The 17466-nt window shown below is 56.7% G+C and overlaps 1 protein-coding gene across 1 annotated transcript; it reads right to left on the reverse strand.

Annotated features, from left to right (window-relative positions):
* Nucleotides 1-54: 54 nt before the first annotated feature.
* DISP2 (dispatched RND transporter family member 2) lies at nt 55-16899 on the reverse strand. The gene is made up of 8 exons (XM_002913224.4): nt 16731-16899; nt 10646-10975; nt 10357-10386; nt 10085-10208; nt 9676-9791; nt 9370-9497; nt 8926-9023; nt 55-7415 (listed from the first exon to the last, which is right to left on the reverse strand). The coding sequence occupies exons 1-8, from the start codon at nt 16841-16843 to the stop codon at nt 4155-4157; spliced, it is 4200 nt and encodes a 1399-aa protein (XP_002913270.3). The 5' UTR covers nt 16844-16899; the 3' UTR covers nt 55-4154.
* Between the last annotated feature and the right edge of the window lie 567 nt (nt 16900-17466).

A 17466-nucleotide genomic window follows, 5' to 3' on the forward strand; every position in this document is an offset into this window, starting at 1 on the left:
GAACTGAATAATCACACAGAGGCCTGATAATGATTATAACTTTATCAAGGTCCTTCCAGGGCTTTTCAGCACAGAGTGGCTTTGGACAACCAATCATTTACATAGCACACAGTGGCTTTCTTTTGTTTCTCATCTTCCCATCAAACTGAGTTACAATTTCTTCTCTTGAGCATAAATACCTCCAGATCTTGAGTTATAGTTGTCCCTGGGATCAAGGGTGTGGGTGGAAAGGTTGAGGAATGCCTGTTTTTTTCTAACCCCAAGCAAATGGAATCTTGATAGAAGGGATGGGGGGTCAGAGAGCTTGTCATGGCCTACATGTGTTATCAAAGGCTGAGATAAGGCCACCATGGAAAAAAAGATCAGAAACTCCCCAGATAAATGGGTGAATGTTGTAAACTAATGAATCTTCTTTCCCGATACCTCTCACCTGCTTTCCTGTCCTGTCGTGCAACGGGAGAAGAATGGAATGAGTTAGACGGGGCTGAGGAAGTTTGGCTTATTAATCTCTTGCGAAATGTGCCTTTCAAAATCAGGCTTAAGATGGAATATTGCCTAAATATCATGGTATCAGATATGCCATGTGCCAGTAAAATCTAAGAGTCTGCTAGTCAAATCAATCTCTGTCCCTGTCAACACAGCACCACCGCCATGGAAGGATGGGTTTTCCCATAGTAACAAAGGAGACCAAGTTACATCTTAAAAACATACAGCACACATACTCATAGTCTGAGTGTGAGGTCAAGGATCTGTGGCACAAATAGGAGAAATGACCTTAAGTCCCAAATGGGTGTTAACATAGTTCTATTTTAAAGTGTCTCAGTGTTAAGAAACTGCTTCTTGAATTTTTCAGAGCAAACATGAATGCCTTGGCTGGCTTTCCCCTGCCTCAGCATGCTTCTAAGCCATATATTCATTGCAACCGCTGATAATAATAATAAAGTGAATAGGTCTGCTGAAACTCACAGGAAATTGGAAATGCTTTAAATCCTGCTTTCCAAAGTTGGGGCGGGAGAGGCAGGCTGGATTATCCACTGATGTGGGCTGCCTGCTGTTGGTACGGGCCACTCTAGGTGTGAGGTGGTTTTAGCTGACCTCTGGGTTCTTCCAGTCTTTTGGGCCCAGCGGTATAAAGAACAAATCCACCCAGTACCTCGCTATCCTGGCTCATCTGCCTTCCTGTAGGGTTTTGTGGCTGTGGCCTGCAAGAATGGGACCCAGAAATTTCCAAGTAGGATCCTCGGCTGTGCCCACATCCCCGATGCCCGTCCTACCCACCCTTCCATATTCTCTCTGACATTTCAGCGGTGGTGTTCAGGTGAAGTTTTGGAACTCCAGTCCCAGACACCACAGGAGCAGGCTCTTCTGGTCCAGGTCCCTGCTGCCCCTGGACAATACAGGGCAGAAGAGTGTTGGTGAGCTGCGCAGACGCAACTAAGACACTGGTCTCTCTTTTGAGTCGAGGTCAGACTTCTGCACATGCTGAGGAGGAAGGACTCACCCATCCTCCCTCTGGCTGATTGTCCCAGATGAGACCGGGGCTCTCAAGGTGTGGCTGTGTGACACAGAAGGACACGGTTCGTGGTGGAGAGAAGCCAAGACCCTGATGAGGCCAGAGAGGTGGAATTCCACTTGGACGTGAGGACGCAGTGGTCCCCGCAGACCTCCGAGAGGATAGGTCCAAGTTAGGTCCTAGTCCTGCCTCCTCTTCCTGGTGTCAAGGGTCAGATGGGTTTGATTTCCTTATCTTGCAAAGGAGCTGATGTATCCTGTCCTTCCAGCCCATGGTCTTCTCTCTCTTCCACAACTCCTGTGTGTCATTTGGATTTCTGCTCCACTTCTCATGGGCTGCTTGGGCTGGGAGGTGGGTCTCAACGATGTAGGAAAAAAACAAAACAAAAACGCCTCTTGATTTGCCTCCAGTTTCGTCACAGACTGTCTGTTGGGGCCTAGAAAAACCCCTTCCCCTCTGTGATGCTCGTCTGTCAAACGGCCTGGGTCAGTGGTTTTCACACCACACTCTGTGGAGCTGCCGGGAGCTTGCGGGCTTCCCCAGGGCCCCCGAGAGGCACAGTAGAAAGGGAGGCTGAGCTGCTCTACACTCCCTGCCCAGCACCCGCCTGACGAGCTGCTTTTTATCTGTTTTATATGCTGTGTTTTCACACAAGGATTCTTTGAAGAAAGGGTACTGAGGCTAAAAAGTTTGAAAACTGCTGGAATAAATGATCATTAAGGTCCCTTCTAGTCTGAGATACTTGGACTCCTAAAGCCCAGCTCAAGTTGTCTCCCCTCCGGGAAGCCTTCCTGGTTACCCAGTCCTGGGTACTTGACCTCCAGCAGCATGAACGGTGACAGGCATGTGGCCCTCAGCCCGCACTGCGTGGTGCCATCAGTGACACATCCGTGCCTGTGTATATGTGTGAGCTGTCCCCCCAGCTAGCGCATGAGCTCCCGGAGGGCACGTGTTCAATCTCCCTTCCATGCCTCTGTCTCCTTGTGGTTCCATATGAGAGAGGTGTTCAAGTAAATTTGCTCCACGTGCCAGGACCTCTCATGTGGCATAAAGCCTTGCAGAGAGACTCTTTGCTTTGGGGACGGGGAGTCACCTTTTCGTCTCCTTTTTTTTTTTTTAAGATTTTATTTATTTATGTGACAGAGACAGCTAGCGAGAGAGGGAACACAGCAGGGGGAGTGGGAGAGGAAGAAGCAGGCTCCCAGTGGAGGAGCCCGATGTGGGACTCGATTGCGGAATGCCGGGATCACGCCCTGAGCCGAAGGCAGACGCCTAAGACTGTGCTACCCAGGCGCCCCACCTTTTCGTCTCCTGAGTGCCCCCGGACAGACTTGACTCACACGCTCCCAGAAGGGCCGGCCTGAGTTCCTGCCTTAGCGGCATTCTGTTCAACCTCTACACGCTCCATGCCTCTCCTGGCAGTGGTCCTGGAAGCCACGTGCCCCTGAACCTGGGCCTCAGCTCAGCCAGGAGGCCCCAGAGCCGGCAGGTTCTCCACAGATCCGGAGGGAAGGACGGGGTAGACATGGAGCAGCTCTCGGCTTGCTCAGAGTCAGCTCTGTCTGGAGATGGAGGCCTGAAAGGGAAGGACCGGAGTGTCCTCAGAGACACCTGCCAGGGGAGCCAGCACGTCAGGCACAGGCCAATGCCCTGGGGCAGGTAGGCAGGAGAGTGCGAGTTCCAGTGGTGAAGTGAGCCAGGAAGGCTGCTCCCTCACTGACTAGCTCTGTGACTGTGGGTCAATCACTGAACCTTACTTATTCTCAATGACTTTACCTATAAATCGGGCGGGGCGGGGCGGCGGGGGGGCGCAAAAAGACCTGGCTAATTGCAGGCTGCCCCATAGTGAAATGCGAGATTCCAAGGAGACGTGGGTATGCAAGTTAAGCACTGTGTGAAGGAAGAGATGCAGGCTGTGAAGGGTTCTTACTGTTTGCTGACAGGGGAGCGCACTCTTCCTGTGCCAGAGCAGCTCTCCACGAGGGCCCATGCTGCAATTTAGAGACACTCTGGTCCTGACCAGCCCCCGTCCCCCTGCTCCGTTCCCAGCAGCCATCTCTGCCCGGCTTTGATAAATTTCTGGTCAGACTGGGGAGTGTGAGGGGATAGGGCTGTTCAAGGAAGGAGGCCTCAGCCTAATCCTGGCCCAGAGAAGCTCCCAAAGAGAAGGAAGTGTCCTGATAAAGAGCCCCTGAAAGGTGTAAGGTCCCGGAGGCTGCTGAGGCTCCCCAGGGCTCTTTTGGTTGGTGAGGTCCCTGCAGGGTCCCAAGGACTGGGTCCCTCATGTCCACTTGGCATAGGGGCCAGGTCAGCCTCCCCCTGATACCTGCAGCTACACGTCTGGCTTTCCCCCTTCCAGAGGTCCTGGCTGGCAGTACAGAGGGCAGACGAGACCTCAGCAAGTCACAAGACATGAGCTTGTGACCTTTCTCTCCAAAAATCCTCCCCAACGAATCCTCCAGATGTGGGGAGTAAGCAGCAGCCTGGACCAAGCTGACACACGTGGCAGGGTTAAAAATCCACAGCGGGACAGTGAAACCTCTCCATGCTGATGTGGGGAGACACCATCAGGCTCCAGTCTGGGGCTGCCTCGTCACCTCCGACAGGCTCTGCACCCTAGTCCGGCCTCCCGGGACCCCCCTCAGCTACTGTAGCCTGAAGTGTGGGTGCTGGGCCTGCGGAGCCAAACGTCGGGCAGATCTGGCTGGCTGTTGGGCAGCACCACAGGGCTGCCATCCCCCGGTGCCCCACGGCCCTTCCAGGACGAGCTGCTCTGGTGGGAGGCAGGCAGTGATGGATCATACACCGTCTCCCTCAGTGCCAGCCACAGGGTGTCCCGCTTCCCATTCAGCTGGCCCCGCTCCGGCACTGTCTGCTCCGTTTCGTCCAGGTCGTCTGGGGAGGCACCCACAGAATCCGGTACTCGGGCACTGGGCTCAGAGGTGCTCAGGCAGGTCTCATCAGAGACGCTGAGCCCCTCCAGGGTGCTGGCTGAGGAGCAGAGGCAATCGGGAGGCTCTGCAGCCTTGGGTTTGGCAGAGTGGGCGGGGGCTTCTGGGGAGGCCTGCCCAGGTGCAGCCTTCTGCCCTGGGGAGTCCTGCCTGCCTTGGGTCTTGGGGCTGGGGCTAGCCTGCTTATAGGGGGAGGAGGTCTGCAGGGCTGGGCACTGGCTGAAGACTGCCTGGTGGTCCAGGAACAGCTCCCTCGGGGAGGCAGGGGCCGGTGGGGGCCGGGAGCAGCAGGGGCCATCATGCAGCTGGAGATCCTCAGAGAGCACGGAGGGCCGATGGGACAGTTTGCTCGTGGCTGTGCTGGTGTCAAAGCTGGGGCTCCGGCGCCGTGCCAGGGGCTGGAGCTCGTGCTGTTCCAAGCAGGAGGCGGGCGCCCCTCCCACTGGCCCTGCTCGCGGTCGGCCTGCCTTCTCCCCACTAGGCTCCCCAGTTCCAGCGTCCCACGGCAGGTGGGCACAAGGCCAGAGGATCTGCCCGCAGTTCTTCTCTGGCCCAAAGAAACAGCACAGAGATTGGAAGAAGAAGCTGGCAAAGCCGCAGCTGACACACTTGACCATCATGAGGACGATGCCCAGCTTGCGGTAGAGCAGCACGGTGGCGGGCAGCGTGAGCACCCCGGCCGCAAACAGGGCCGCGGCCCCCACTGCCGTGGCACAGCTGCTCTGGCGCAGGGAGAAGGCCACACGGCTCAGGCGGTCAGGGTGTGGGCACAGGTGATAGGAGATACAGTAGTTGACAGTGAAGTCCACCGACAGGCCCACAGAGGCCGAGAGAAAGAGGGCTTCGGCAGTGTTGAGCTGCCATTCGAGTAGAACCAGGAGCCCCACGGTGAGCAGGACGGTGCCTGCCACAGCTGCCACGGAGAACAGGCTAAGCGGAACGTTCCAGGTGCCCAGCAGCAGTGTGGCAAAGGCCAACGCCAGAGCCAGGCCCAGCACCACGGCAGGTTCTGTGCTCAGGCTGTGCTGCAGGCTGTAGAGCTCCAGATGGCTGGTAAACCAGCCCCGGTGGAGGCCGGGAGGTGCCCTGCCCAGCTCGGCTGCCAGCCAGTGGCTGACCTCGGTGTAGAAGTGTTGGGCCTGGCTGTAGTCCGGACTATACTGGAAGTTAGTCTGGAACTGCAGAACCAGGGCGGCCAGGCTGCCGTGAGCGCTGAAGCGGGGTCCTAGGTCACGGGTGCTGTTGGGGCCTTGCTCCAGAGCCATCATCTTGAGGCAGTGCAGGAAAAGCTGGGGTGCCCAAGGGAAACCCGAGTGGCCACAGCAGAGGCCCGGCCCCAGGCGGGCACACCCAGGGCTGTCCACCCAGCGCTGGAGGGCCTCCATGAAGCACAGTGTGGGCCAGCCCTCCGGCTGGGCCCCGAAAAAGCTCTGATTCCGAGCTCCGTGGCAGAGGGCCAGCAGCCAGCGCTGTGCCTCGGGACCGCTGGCCGAGAAGGCGGGGTCGCTCACCAGTGAGCTGTTGCTGCGGGGGTCCAGCGGGTCGCCGGTGTCCACGGGCAGGATGCCCCACACCAAAACCACGGGCATGTGGCCGCCCTCGCCCTGAGGCAGCCGCTCGAACAGGAACTGCTGGCGGTACTCCGCGTCGAAGCGCTCGAAGGGGTGGCTGGGCCGGAAGACCTGGCCGCGGGGCGGCGGCAGCGTGGGCAGCCGCAGGCGGGGGCTGACGCCGGCGATGTAGGCGCCCCCTGCCGCCAGCGCGGCGAACCAGCAGATCCAGATGTAGCGGAACTTGATGACCCCACAGGGCAGGAGGCGCTGGAAGAGCAGGCGCGAGGTGCCGGCCGCCGCCCTCCGCAGGCCGCGGAGCCGCCGGTGCAGCGCCAGCGCCAGCCGCCGGGGCGCACTGCCGCCGCGCGGGCCCTGCGCCCGGGCCGCACAGCCGCGCGCCAGGTAGCGCTCGTGGAGCACGGCGGAGGAGGGCAGCCAGGCCAGCGTGAGCGCCAGGTGCGCCAGCACGGCCGTGCCCATGTAGAGGGCGAAGCAGCGCACGGCCGGCAGGCGGCTCAGGTAGCTGGCATAGAAGGCCGCGGCCGTGGTCAGGCCCGAGACCAGCAGCAGGTAGCCGAAGTGGTGCATGGTGCGGCCCACGCGCGGCGCCAGCCCCCTGGAGGGCAGCTGGCTCTTGCTGAGGCGCCACAGGTCGAAGAAGATGAGGGTGTGGTTGGCGCAGACGCCGCTGAGCAGGACCAAGGCGGCCAGATTGACGAAGGGGAAGAAGGCCATGCGGAAGGCCACTCGGTAGAGAAAGAAGGCGACCAGCAGGGAGCCCAGCACCCCCAGCAGCACCATGAGGGTGAGGAAGAGGGAACGCAGGTAGAGGGCGATGCTGAGGAAGATGGCAGCCAGGGCCAGCAACGGGTACACCGTGTCCTGGGCCAGGTAATGCCTCAGCAGCTCCTGCTTGAGGCCCAGGTCCATGCCAGTGATGGAGGTGTAGTTGTCAGAGAGCCCCCAGGGCGTGGCGAGGCGGTCCAGGTAGATGCCCATCATGGAGGCCCCCTTGGGAGTGGGCAGGAAGAGCAGGCTGTACTTGAGCGAGGGCACCTGGTAGTCGGCAGTCTGGGGACTCAGGAAGTCCCTGTCCAGCAGGAAGTGGAGGAGTTGGTAGACGGCGCTGCTCCGGGAGCACTTGGCGGGAACCTGGGCGCAGTGCGCCGGCCTGTCCTGCCCGGGGCCCAGACAGGAGGGCACCAGGGCCCCGCGGTGGTAGTAGATGGCACAGGCCCGCAGAAGGGCCAGTGTTCGGGCTGCATCGGCTTGAGTAGTGTCCAGGCAGGAGGAGCGGTTGGAGAGCACGGCCACGTAGTTGCCCAAGGACCAGCTGGGGCAGCACTTGTTGGCTTCCGTACGCTGGCACAGAGCCCCAAAGTGGCTATGGGAGCGGATCTGTACGGCACACACGGCAGGAGAGAGCTCAGGGGCAAGGCAGCGGCCCAGGTTCCCTGGCCCTGCCCAGGGCCCTCTCACCTCTTGTCAGGCTAGAGGGTGGGGGCGGAGAGGTATCCTGACAGCCCAGCGCACGGAGCTTGTCTCAGAGCTGCATTTAGTTCCTGGCTACATCTTGATTCCACCAAAGGGGAGCCTCAGGAATGCTGCCCGAGGCCTTGGCCTTAGAGGTCCTGCCCTAAGGGCCCCTGCAGGTCATATACCGCAATCTACACTGCCTGAGCCAGGCGTGGAAGTGGCTGTGTTGGCCACAGATGGCTCAAGGGTCCAGGGAACTGGAAGCAAACAGTGGGAAAAGGAGGGGCCAGAACATTCCAGGGTAGGGTCAGTGCCAAACCTTAGCCCACTGCCTCTGTCCACTGGGCTGCTTACACTGTCTTAGGGATGGGGCTATTTCTTTTTCAGACCTCATGCCTCCTTTTCTCTCCCACCTGCCGTTGACACAACACATCACAACAGCTGGTGTAGCTCTGGAGGGCACTGGCCTGGGGATCTGAGGCCTGTTTTGCTACCAACCAGTGGTATGGCCTTGGGCCTGAGGTCATGGTGACAATAGCAACATTGATTGAGAGATTTCTACTGCCAGTCATTATGGCAAATTCTATCTTGTTTAATTGTCACAACATCCTTATGAGAAAAGTACCATTATTTTTCCCATTTTCCATATTTGAAGCCCGAGGCACTGAGAGGTTTAGAAACGCGCCTCCAAGTCACACAGCTAGGGGGTATTAGAACTGGCCTTGGGGCATCTGGGTGGCTCATTTGGCTGACTGTCCCACTCTTGATTTTGGCTCAGGTTGTAATCTTGGGGTAGTGGAATGCAGCCCCATGTGGGGCTCTGCACTCAGCGTGGAGTCTGCTTGTCCCTCTCCCTCTGCCCTTCCCCCTGCTCTTGCTCTCTCTCAGATGAAAAATAAATAAAACCTTTTTCAAAAAATGGCCTTGAATTCAGGAGTCTGGCTGCAGGGCCCATGTTCCTAACCAGTGTCTCTTAGTACTTCACACACACTTGTGTGGAGTGCCTTGGGCTACTCAGCGGTGTTTACACTGTTTTTGGCAGCAAGCCTTTCTTCAGATGTTATGGTATATGGCTCTCCAGGTAGCATGACTGGACTGGCACTGCTTGGGTTGATGGAGCCGGGGGCCTTGGGCTGGGGCCTCCTCAACAGCCCTTGAGGCTCCTTTTCGGGACCTTTTGAAAATCCCCCAGGCTCTGCATAGTCCCTGTATCTTGGCTTTTCTAAAAACAGCTGACTCCCCGCCCCCCGCCCCGACGCCAATCTGGAGCCTTTCAACAGGGTTGGAATACTTTTCTAAGGAGGATATTCTCTTCCCCAGTCCACCCCGGCAGTCCCGGCTCAGCTGTACTTCCTTGGGATTCGGTCCTTCATGTCTCTCGCCCGCCCCTCGCCCCACCTCCCGCCCCCTGGCTCCTCCCCAGTCAGCTCACCTGGTCCTGCTCCATGCGACACATGGAGTGGATGGCGTGCAGATTCCACAGGCTGCCCCCCGACGTGGACATGAACACCAGCTGTGCATAGCTCTTCTCTGCAACACACACCCCACCCCCACCCCAGAGCTCAGCTCTGGGATCAGGTCCTGGGCCCACTGGAGGGAAGACACTTGCCCAGGGCCCTGTGAGGTTCAGATTCTCAGGAGTCTGAACCCTGTGCCTGGCTGCCTGATCGGGTGCCCCTCACCCCCCAACTTTTTGTGGCTGGAGCACCTGAAACCTACCCCAGCCTCCCAACTGTGACCCAACTTCCTTGGCTTGAATGTGGCCAGCTGGCCTCCTTCCTTTTCTGCCTGCCCAGATTTGTTCTGGGCCCTGCTGTTCTAGTAGGTACGATGGGGACCACCATTGAAGGCAGGAACTGGCCAGGTTGCAGCTTACCGGGCGGGCCACAGAAGAAGTCCTCCTGCCCTCTGTCCTCCGGGGGCTCCACCATCCTTCGAGGCCGCACTAAGCCCTCCTGGGCACTGCTCCAGGGTGTGGGGCTCAGAGTGGCGTGGGTGTTTGAGCTGAGGTAGAGAGAAAATCTATGCCAGGCACCATCAAGAGGTGGGGGCTCAGAGGAGGCCAGACACCACATCCCACTGGACCCCAGCAAGTCCCTTTGACCTGCGTTTGGGGAGGTCACCCGATGCCCTCTCTCTTTCCCCCATTCCCTTCAATAGTGAAAAGACGGAAACCCACTACCTGTTCTGCTCAAGGTCTGGGGAAAGAGAAAGCAGCTTCCTGGGGCCTGTGAGGGTTTGCAGTGCTCTCCAGACCACTAGCTTACGCCCAATGTCTGTGTCTCGAGGCTCAAAGCCCTGCAGGGAGGGGGACAGAGACGATCAGGCAGGCAGAAGGAGGAGGGCTCCATCTGGCCCTTCTTGGCTCTGCCCCTTTGAGTCCCTGGAGCAGGGAAGGCCAGCCCACCTTTCTGGATTGTTGGACAGGAGTATCACCTCCGTACCATCTCCCCAACTCCCTCTGGGGGTCAAGAGCCCACCACTGCCATCCCGCCCCCACTGGGGTCACTCCAACTTTCTGCCCCAGACTGAGCTGAGGTGGCCAGGCCAGGGTGGGGGGGGTGTCCCTGTCCCTCCCCTTAGCCGTTTACCAGCAAGGGCTTGGAGAAGTCGGGCAGCTGGTCCCCCAACAGTCCAGCCAGGGTGCAGAGAATGATGACGGCCAGACAGAGCAGCAGCACAGCTGCTGGCCACTCGGCAATCAGCTGGGAATAGCTGGGAAAGAGGAAGAGAAGCCACTGGAATTGGTGTTGGGTGTGGTAGCAGAACGTGGTGAGTTTAGGAGTCACCAGGAAGCGGTGGTAGGGCCGGACTCGGCTCCAACCTAGTCACCCCTAGGGGGCCAGAGAAGGCCCAGGCCTACCTCTTTGGCATCTGGAAGGTCCGTTCCTGCCTGTGGAAGAGAAGAAAAGACACTTGCTTGTCAGAGCCCACTTGCAGGGTGGGAGGTAGGGTGTGGAGACGGAGGAATTTGGTACTAACCCTTTCAAGCTGTTCTACTCCCAAGCTCCAACCCTTACCTCCTCCTCCATCCAGGCGACATCCCAGGCTGCCTCTTTATGAAGGAGTCTAGAGCCCGGCGGGCTCACCCCACTTTTAAGCCCTCCCCCATGTTCCAGCCGAAGCTTGCAGGCTGCTGGACCCCTCCTTACCTGACGCTGACCACATGGTGCTGCACAGACGGTGGCTTCCAGGCCCCATCTCGCTGTGAGGGCGCTGGGGAAGGGCTGAGGCTAGAGCCATGGGAACACAGAGCTGCCCGGTCCCCAAGTCCTGGCAGGGAACTGTCCCCCCGGTATTCCTGTGGTGCCCGAGGATAGGTGAAGTGTGCAGGGGCCAAGGGGCTGGATGGACCCACAGGCTGGAGGGTGGAAGTGGCTGGTGGGGGTCCTGAAGAACTGGAAGGGTCCTCCAGAGGGCGGCTGTGGAGGGAGCAGCTTTTCTCTGGGCTTGCCTCAGGGGCCACAGCATTTCTCTGGGACCTGGGGAGAGAAGAGACCAGCGTGATGGGGTTGGGGGATGGTGTTGGGCCACCCCACGCCCCAGCGTTGTTCAGTAGTCTGAGACAAGGAGACGGGGGCTTGAGGTTGTTCTTATTAGTCCCGGGGGAGAGGAGAGGAGGGTGCGGCCTCCAGCTGTACATCGCCTTCCTAACCCTTGGGTCCATTGTCTCAGTCACTCATCTGGCCATGAACTCAAAAAACGTAACTGGCAGCCTGCGACCAGCCACACGCTGTACTTTTACGTATACGAGCTTGTATACTCCTCACAAAACCCTATGGGGGAAATACTTTCCTTGTTCTGTATTTGAAAATAGGTTCAGTGAGACATGAAGACCTGGGCCTTCAACCCATTCTGACTTGCAGTTCTGCGCTCCAACTTCTTTTTTTTTTTTTTTTTTAAAGATTTGTTTGAGAGATAGAGAGAGAGCAGGGGGAGCAGCAGGCAGAGGGAGAAGCAGTCTCCCTGCTGAGCAAGGAGCCTGATGTGGGACTCTATCCCAGGACTCCGGATCATGACCTAAGCCGACCTTTAGTCTCAGTTCAACTACGACCTTCTTAGAGAAGCCTTCCCCGACTACCCGTTCTAAATAATCACCTGCCAGCCCTCTATCCCCTTACCCTGCTTTATATTTCTTCACAGCATTTGCCCCAACTGGACATTATACGGTTGTTGTGTTTCTTGCCTGCCTCTCCTGTGGAATGTGAGCTCTGGGAGAGCAGGGTCTCGTGCCTTTGTTCACCTTTGTAGCCCAAGTGCCTTGAACAGTGCCTTGCACCCAGGAGGGGCCCAGGGAATGTTTGCTGAATGAATACTGAGCACTAGACAGCCTGCTAACGGTGGTGCTGGGATGAATAAGGCCCGTCTTTGTCTTCTAGTCACTCACAGTAGGCGGGAGATTTTGACAACAGTCCAACATGCTGAGTGCTGTGAGAGAGGAAGTCACAGAGGGCTGAAGGAGCCCAGAGGAAGGCCCAACTTTGACAGGGGTCGGGGTAGTCAGGGAAGGTTTGGTAGAGGCAAGTGCTGCCCTTCCAGCACCCTTGGGCCACGGGACAGAAGGTTCGCTTTGCAAGAGTGTGCACAGTTGGGAGAGGGACTTGGGACCCCCAAAAAACTTGCCAAGGAAGAGTCAGCAATAGATTCTTCTTTCAGAGTTACTCATGAGGGTGGTACTCAGTGCATGGACCCAGCCCCACTCCCTGGGTGCAGGGGGAGGCGGAGTCCCACCCAGTGGCAGGACTCCCAGACCTAGGACAGGAGTAGATGGCTACAGAACAGAGTCCCCGAGGGCTGTGGGGTGTTCCCAGAGAGGTTCTGAACTGGGAAGTGGTGGCAGAGCCCTGTCCCCTCTCCCCATTCACCTGACTCGCCTGGCCGGCCAGAACTTGTATAGCTGTGTGGTTTACTCTGAGCCAACCCTGGCTTTCAGCCCTGCCTGCTGCACTCCCAGAGGGACTATAGGCCAGAGCCCCAGCCATGGTGGCAAGCAGACATTGCCCAGGGAGCCTGGGTTCTGCCCAGACTAAGTAGAGGAACTGGGAAGAATAGGCAAGCTCTTCCTCCTCCTCCTGGAAGGCTGGCTGCCTGGCATAGCAGCCAGTCTGGGAAGGCATGACCTTCATGCCGAGAGCAAAATGGGGGAGCACTGGAGGTGGGCTCCTGGCTCTATCATTCTTTAGCTCCGGGGCCTTGGGAAAGACACACAATTCTTGGGGTGCTGTCCTCCTTGTCTTTTGAGCGAGAGGATGATGATAACGCCCCCTCTCAGGTTTGGTACAGGAATTAACTGGTGTAACATACGTGAGCTGCCTGCTACGGAGCCTGGCATGTGGAAGACACATTTGCTTTCCCGCCCCCTCTTGCACTCAGCGCTGCAGGGAGCCTGTCGTTTGAGAAGTATATTTATATTTACAGTTTGACCTCTTTAGGCACCTCAGATAATATAGCTCTATTTTAGAACTCCTCACACCTTGAGAATCTCACTCCATATATAATTATAAATACTTTCCTTTTTCCTACTCAAAAGCTGCATCAGAATTTGATCTCATGATTTAAATCACTGACACTTATTTTTTAACTAAGTCAACATTTAGAAAAAGAGGAATTTGACCAAAGTTGTTCTAAAGCAAGACCTCAGATGGCCCATAAAGTGGATATAGCAACCAGTGTCCTAGCAGATAAAAGACCTTATTTGCCCCTCCCTGTGGGTCAAAGGGAAGCTGGATAATGGCCTGGGTTTCTGTGCATAAGTGTGGACATTTACTTCTTTAAGGTTTTTATTCTGCAGGTCTTTTTTTTTTAAAAAAAAGATTATATTTATTTATTTGACAGAGAGAGAGTGAGCACACAAGCAGGGGGAGCGGCAGGCAGAGGGAGAAGCAGGCTCCCTGTTGAGCAGGGAACCCAACTCGGGATTTGATCCAGGACCCTGGGATCATAACCTGAGCCGAAGGTAGATGCTTAACCGACTGAGCCACCCAGGGGCCCCTTGCAGTTCTTTTTTGAGCACTTATCACATGCTGGGCACCGTTCTGGGTCTGTGTTATCCTGAAGGTATGAAAATGACCCATTAATCTTGGTCTCCCATCCATTTATTTATTTATTTTTAAGATTTTATTTTATTTTTTATTTTATTTATTTAGAGAGAGAGAGAGCGTGTACCCTCGCATGGTGAGGAGGAGAGGGGCAGAGGGAGAGAGAGGGAATCTTAAGCAGGTTTCATGCCCAGCGCTGACCTCCATGCAGTGCTTGATGTCATAACCTTGAGATCATGACCTGAGCCAAAATCAAGAATTGGATGCTTAACTGACTGAGCCACACAGGAGCCCCAAGATTTAGTTTTTTTTAAATTTTAATTTTTAAAAGTAGGCTCCATGCCCAGTGTGGAGCCCAACATGGGGCTTGAACTCATGACCCTGAGATCAACACCTAAGCTGAGATCAAGAGTCAGATGCTTAACCCACTGAGGCACCCAGGTGCCCCAAGATCTTTTTTCTTTTTAAGTAATCTCTACACCCAATGTGGGGCTCAAACAATCCTGAGATCAATAGTCGCATGCTCCACTGACTGAGCCAGCCAGGTGCCCCTTGGTCTCCCTCTTTAGAGCTAAGCCTGCATTCCAGGGGTCAGGAGGGCGGGGCAGCCAGGGTGCCTATTCCAGCTGCCCATGGCCTTAGAGCACTCACTGAGTACTGGGCTTTTCCTAGAGCCAGGCTTCCCCTGCCCCACTTGGAGTGGGGTTTTTTTTTTTCCCCATTAAGGGTACCTAGCACTATGGGGGTGCTGGAGGAGAAAGGGAGCACTCCCCCTTAACCAGTCTGGCAAAGTTCTAAGCCTGTGCTGTTCTTTAGCTGGCTTCTGTTCAAGGAGGATTCCAGCCTCTACCATTGGTTTGATTCTACTGGGGTCTCCCTGGCCCCAGCCTCTTCTTCTCAACCCCTCTCATCCCTCTCCAGGGACCTAAGATTAGCTGCTCCCAAATCTCATCCTTCTTGACGGTGCCCATCATTGTCACTGTGGCAGAATTTGAAACCCTTCACATTCCAGCTGCTGTAGAACTGGGCCTTTGTCTCAACCCTCCCAAGGAGAAGAGCCAAACTCTTCTGAGAATAAAAGCTTTCTCCTGCCAGCTCCTGCTGCCCTCGGTTTTCAGGAGACTTAGTAATAATACAGGTTAAACGCCCCAGGCCTTGCCTCCCAGGCAGCTTCTATTCTTTTTTTTTTTTTAAGATTTTATTTATTAATTTGACATAGAGAGACAGCTAGCGAGAGAGGGAACACAAGCAGGGGGAGTGGGAGAGGAAGAAGCAGGCTCCTACCAGAGGAGCCTGATGTGGGGCTCGATCCCAGAACGCTGGGATCACGCCCTGAGCCGCCACCCAGGCGCCCCAGGCAGCTTTTATTCTTATCCCCCTCAGTTCCATGCCTCCGACAACCCCCCAGGCTGGCCTGTAACCCAAGTGACTGGGGCGGGCAGGCAGGGGCATGGGAAGTGGCGACACAGGCTTCCTCAAGAGGCCAAAGCTAAAGCAGCCAGGGCCTGGCTGACAGGGTCCCCTACACAGAGCCCCACTTGGGAGACTCATAAGAGGTAAATGTACAAGCACATTAACGGCACCCCCAGCCCACAGACACAGAGCCTTATGGACATCCATGTGATCCCGCAGAGTGGCCAAGACAGATGAGGGAGCAGTTCATGCCAATAGGAAAATAAAAAGGCAATTTTAAAAATACAGAGAATGAACAATTTCAAATTGCTCTGGAGTCAATGAATTAGTAAAGGACCATGGTGTGCTTACACAGGTGCACTGTTTTATTCACTGAGTATCTAACTCCAGAGTACTACTTAGCTTAGCAGGAACATATATGTGTTTCTTGAATTGAACTGTGTCCCTTTGCCTGATTAGTGTCCAGAGTCTCTGGGGAAGTGCAGAGAGAGCCAGAGGTCCCAAGGAATGGCTGAAGAGTTGCTGAAGGACAGCAAGTGGTTCCTGTGCTCAAGAATGGCCCCCATGTGCAGGGGAAGTGATCAGACCAGACAAGGCTTATCCTTGATGAAATATCCAATCAGCAAATGACTCTCCAGACCCTTCTAGGGGTACTCCTGGCCCCAGGCCCCTGCCCTGTCCTGTCCTGTCCCTGCCCTGTCCATCCTTGGCTCTTTCATCAGGCAGTAGTCCCAGGCAGCCCCCTAGTCCAGGGAACACATCCATTCTGTGTCTCACTCCCTTGAAGAAAGCTCCATGCCTTTCAGAGTGAAAGGTGGCTAAATCTACCCAGGCTGATGTGTTAACAATAGAGGGAAGGAAACATTTTTTCTCTACTTGTGGGGCCTCCTCTTTGCTCTGAGGTACAGAATATACATTTTAAATGGGGAAGTGTATGTTCACCTCTGCTTTTTGCCCCTAAAGAATGCCTCTTATTTCAGTCCAGGCAGGAGAGAGAGAGGCAATATCATGGCAGGAGAGGGATTCTAAGGGTGGCAGACCAGGCAGGCCACAGAAATTGCGCCATATTGCTACCTGGCTGGGTTGTTCCCTCACACAGACGGTGGAGGAAGGTGGAGGGGGGAGAGGCGCTGAGATCTGAGCCTGGGACTCCTTCAGGGATGGTACTGACTGCCGCCTGAGTCTCAGAGCCTGCCCACCCTTGCGCCTCCAGCGAGTGAATGCTGGTAGCTGCCACACGCGGGGACTCAAGCCCACACGTGTGCAGCTGGCCATGGAGGCAGACTGGAAACTGATGGTGATGGACAAAGACAGTTCCTGGTGTGGTGGAGAGTGTCAGCCCTCCCCAGAACACACACCTGGGGGATCCTCCCGTCTATGCTACACGCGCACCTTCAAGCACACTGACATGCTGGAACCCAGACTAAGGTCTCCGCGGGCTTGGGGCTTACTGAGAAGATGCGGGGGCGGGGCCTAGAGGGAGGGGCTCAGGAGGCCGGAGGGTCGGAGGAACCCCCGGACCTAGAGGTAAGGTAGGAACAGTGGGTGGGGCAGGTACTGGGGGAGTGAGGGCGATGGGGACTGACAGTAGGGGGTATCAGGGAGACAGAAAATTGACCCGGCAGAATGAGGGCGTGGCCAGGGGGCCGGTAGCTCCGAGGCGCTGGAAGGGGCTCTGGGAAGAGCTGGGGAATGAATGAGGGAGACAGATGGCGGCTATGGGGATACCTGGGGCGGGGGTGCTGGGAAGGTCTGCGAGCTGGGTTTGCGGAGCGTTCCTCCCTACCTGTCCGGGGAGCTGCCGTCTGGGGCCAGGGGCTCCCCCTTGGGCCGCTGCTCCCCTTCCGGATCCGGGCGGGGAGCAGGACCGCTGCTGCTGCTGCCGCTACCAGCGTCCATGCCCGTGGGCGGTACCGCTGTCCGGGCGCTGGTGCTGAAGCGGTGGCGGTGGCGGGTTCCCGCGCATGCGTCAGCTCCAGTCGGACAGATCTCTGGGCGGGGCCGACAAGGAGCCCAGCCAATGGGCTCGGCACCGGGGGGGGCGGGGACAGAGGCCCCTTGAGGCGCGGCTGGCTAGCGCTGGAGGCTTGCTGTCTTTAAGATCCCGGGACGGGTAGAGGTGGGCCGCTCTATCCAGGCCAGGTCTGAGAGGGGCTGTTAGGAGTGCGGCCGGCTGGCTGTAGTCCGCATGTTGGCCTTTCCCAGGGGACATCGATCTTCCCGTAAGGGACCAGGAAGCGCGACTCCAGGCACCGTGCAGAGAGCCTCACTACTTGAAACGCACTCTTCCAGCCAGAAAGAGGGAGAAACTTCGGTGCCCGCACTTCACTGCAGGAAGCCGAAGGGTTGAGAGGTCGGGCGACTTAAGTCCCACATTTCTCTCGGCTTTGCTTAGCAACTTCCTTCTCCCCAATGGGACTAGGCACTGTTCAGGTTGGCTCTGTCTTTACATTTGTCTGGACCTGGACCTGGGTTTGCACTCCTTAGGACTGGAGCCTGGCTTCTATGATTCAAGTGCAGAG

This window comes from Ailuropoda melanoleuca, chromosome 5, assembly GCF_002007445.2.
Source record: "Ailuropoda melanoleuca isolate Jingjing chromosome 5, ASM200744v2, whole genome shotgun sequence".
Taxonomy (NCBI): Eukaryota; Metazoa; Chordata; class Mammalia; order Carnivora; family Ursidae; genus Ailuropoda; species Ailuropoda melanoleuca.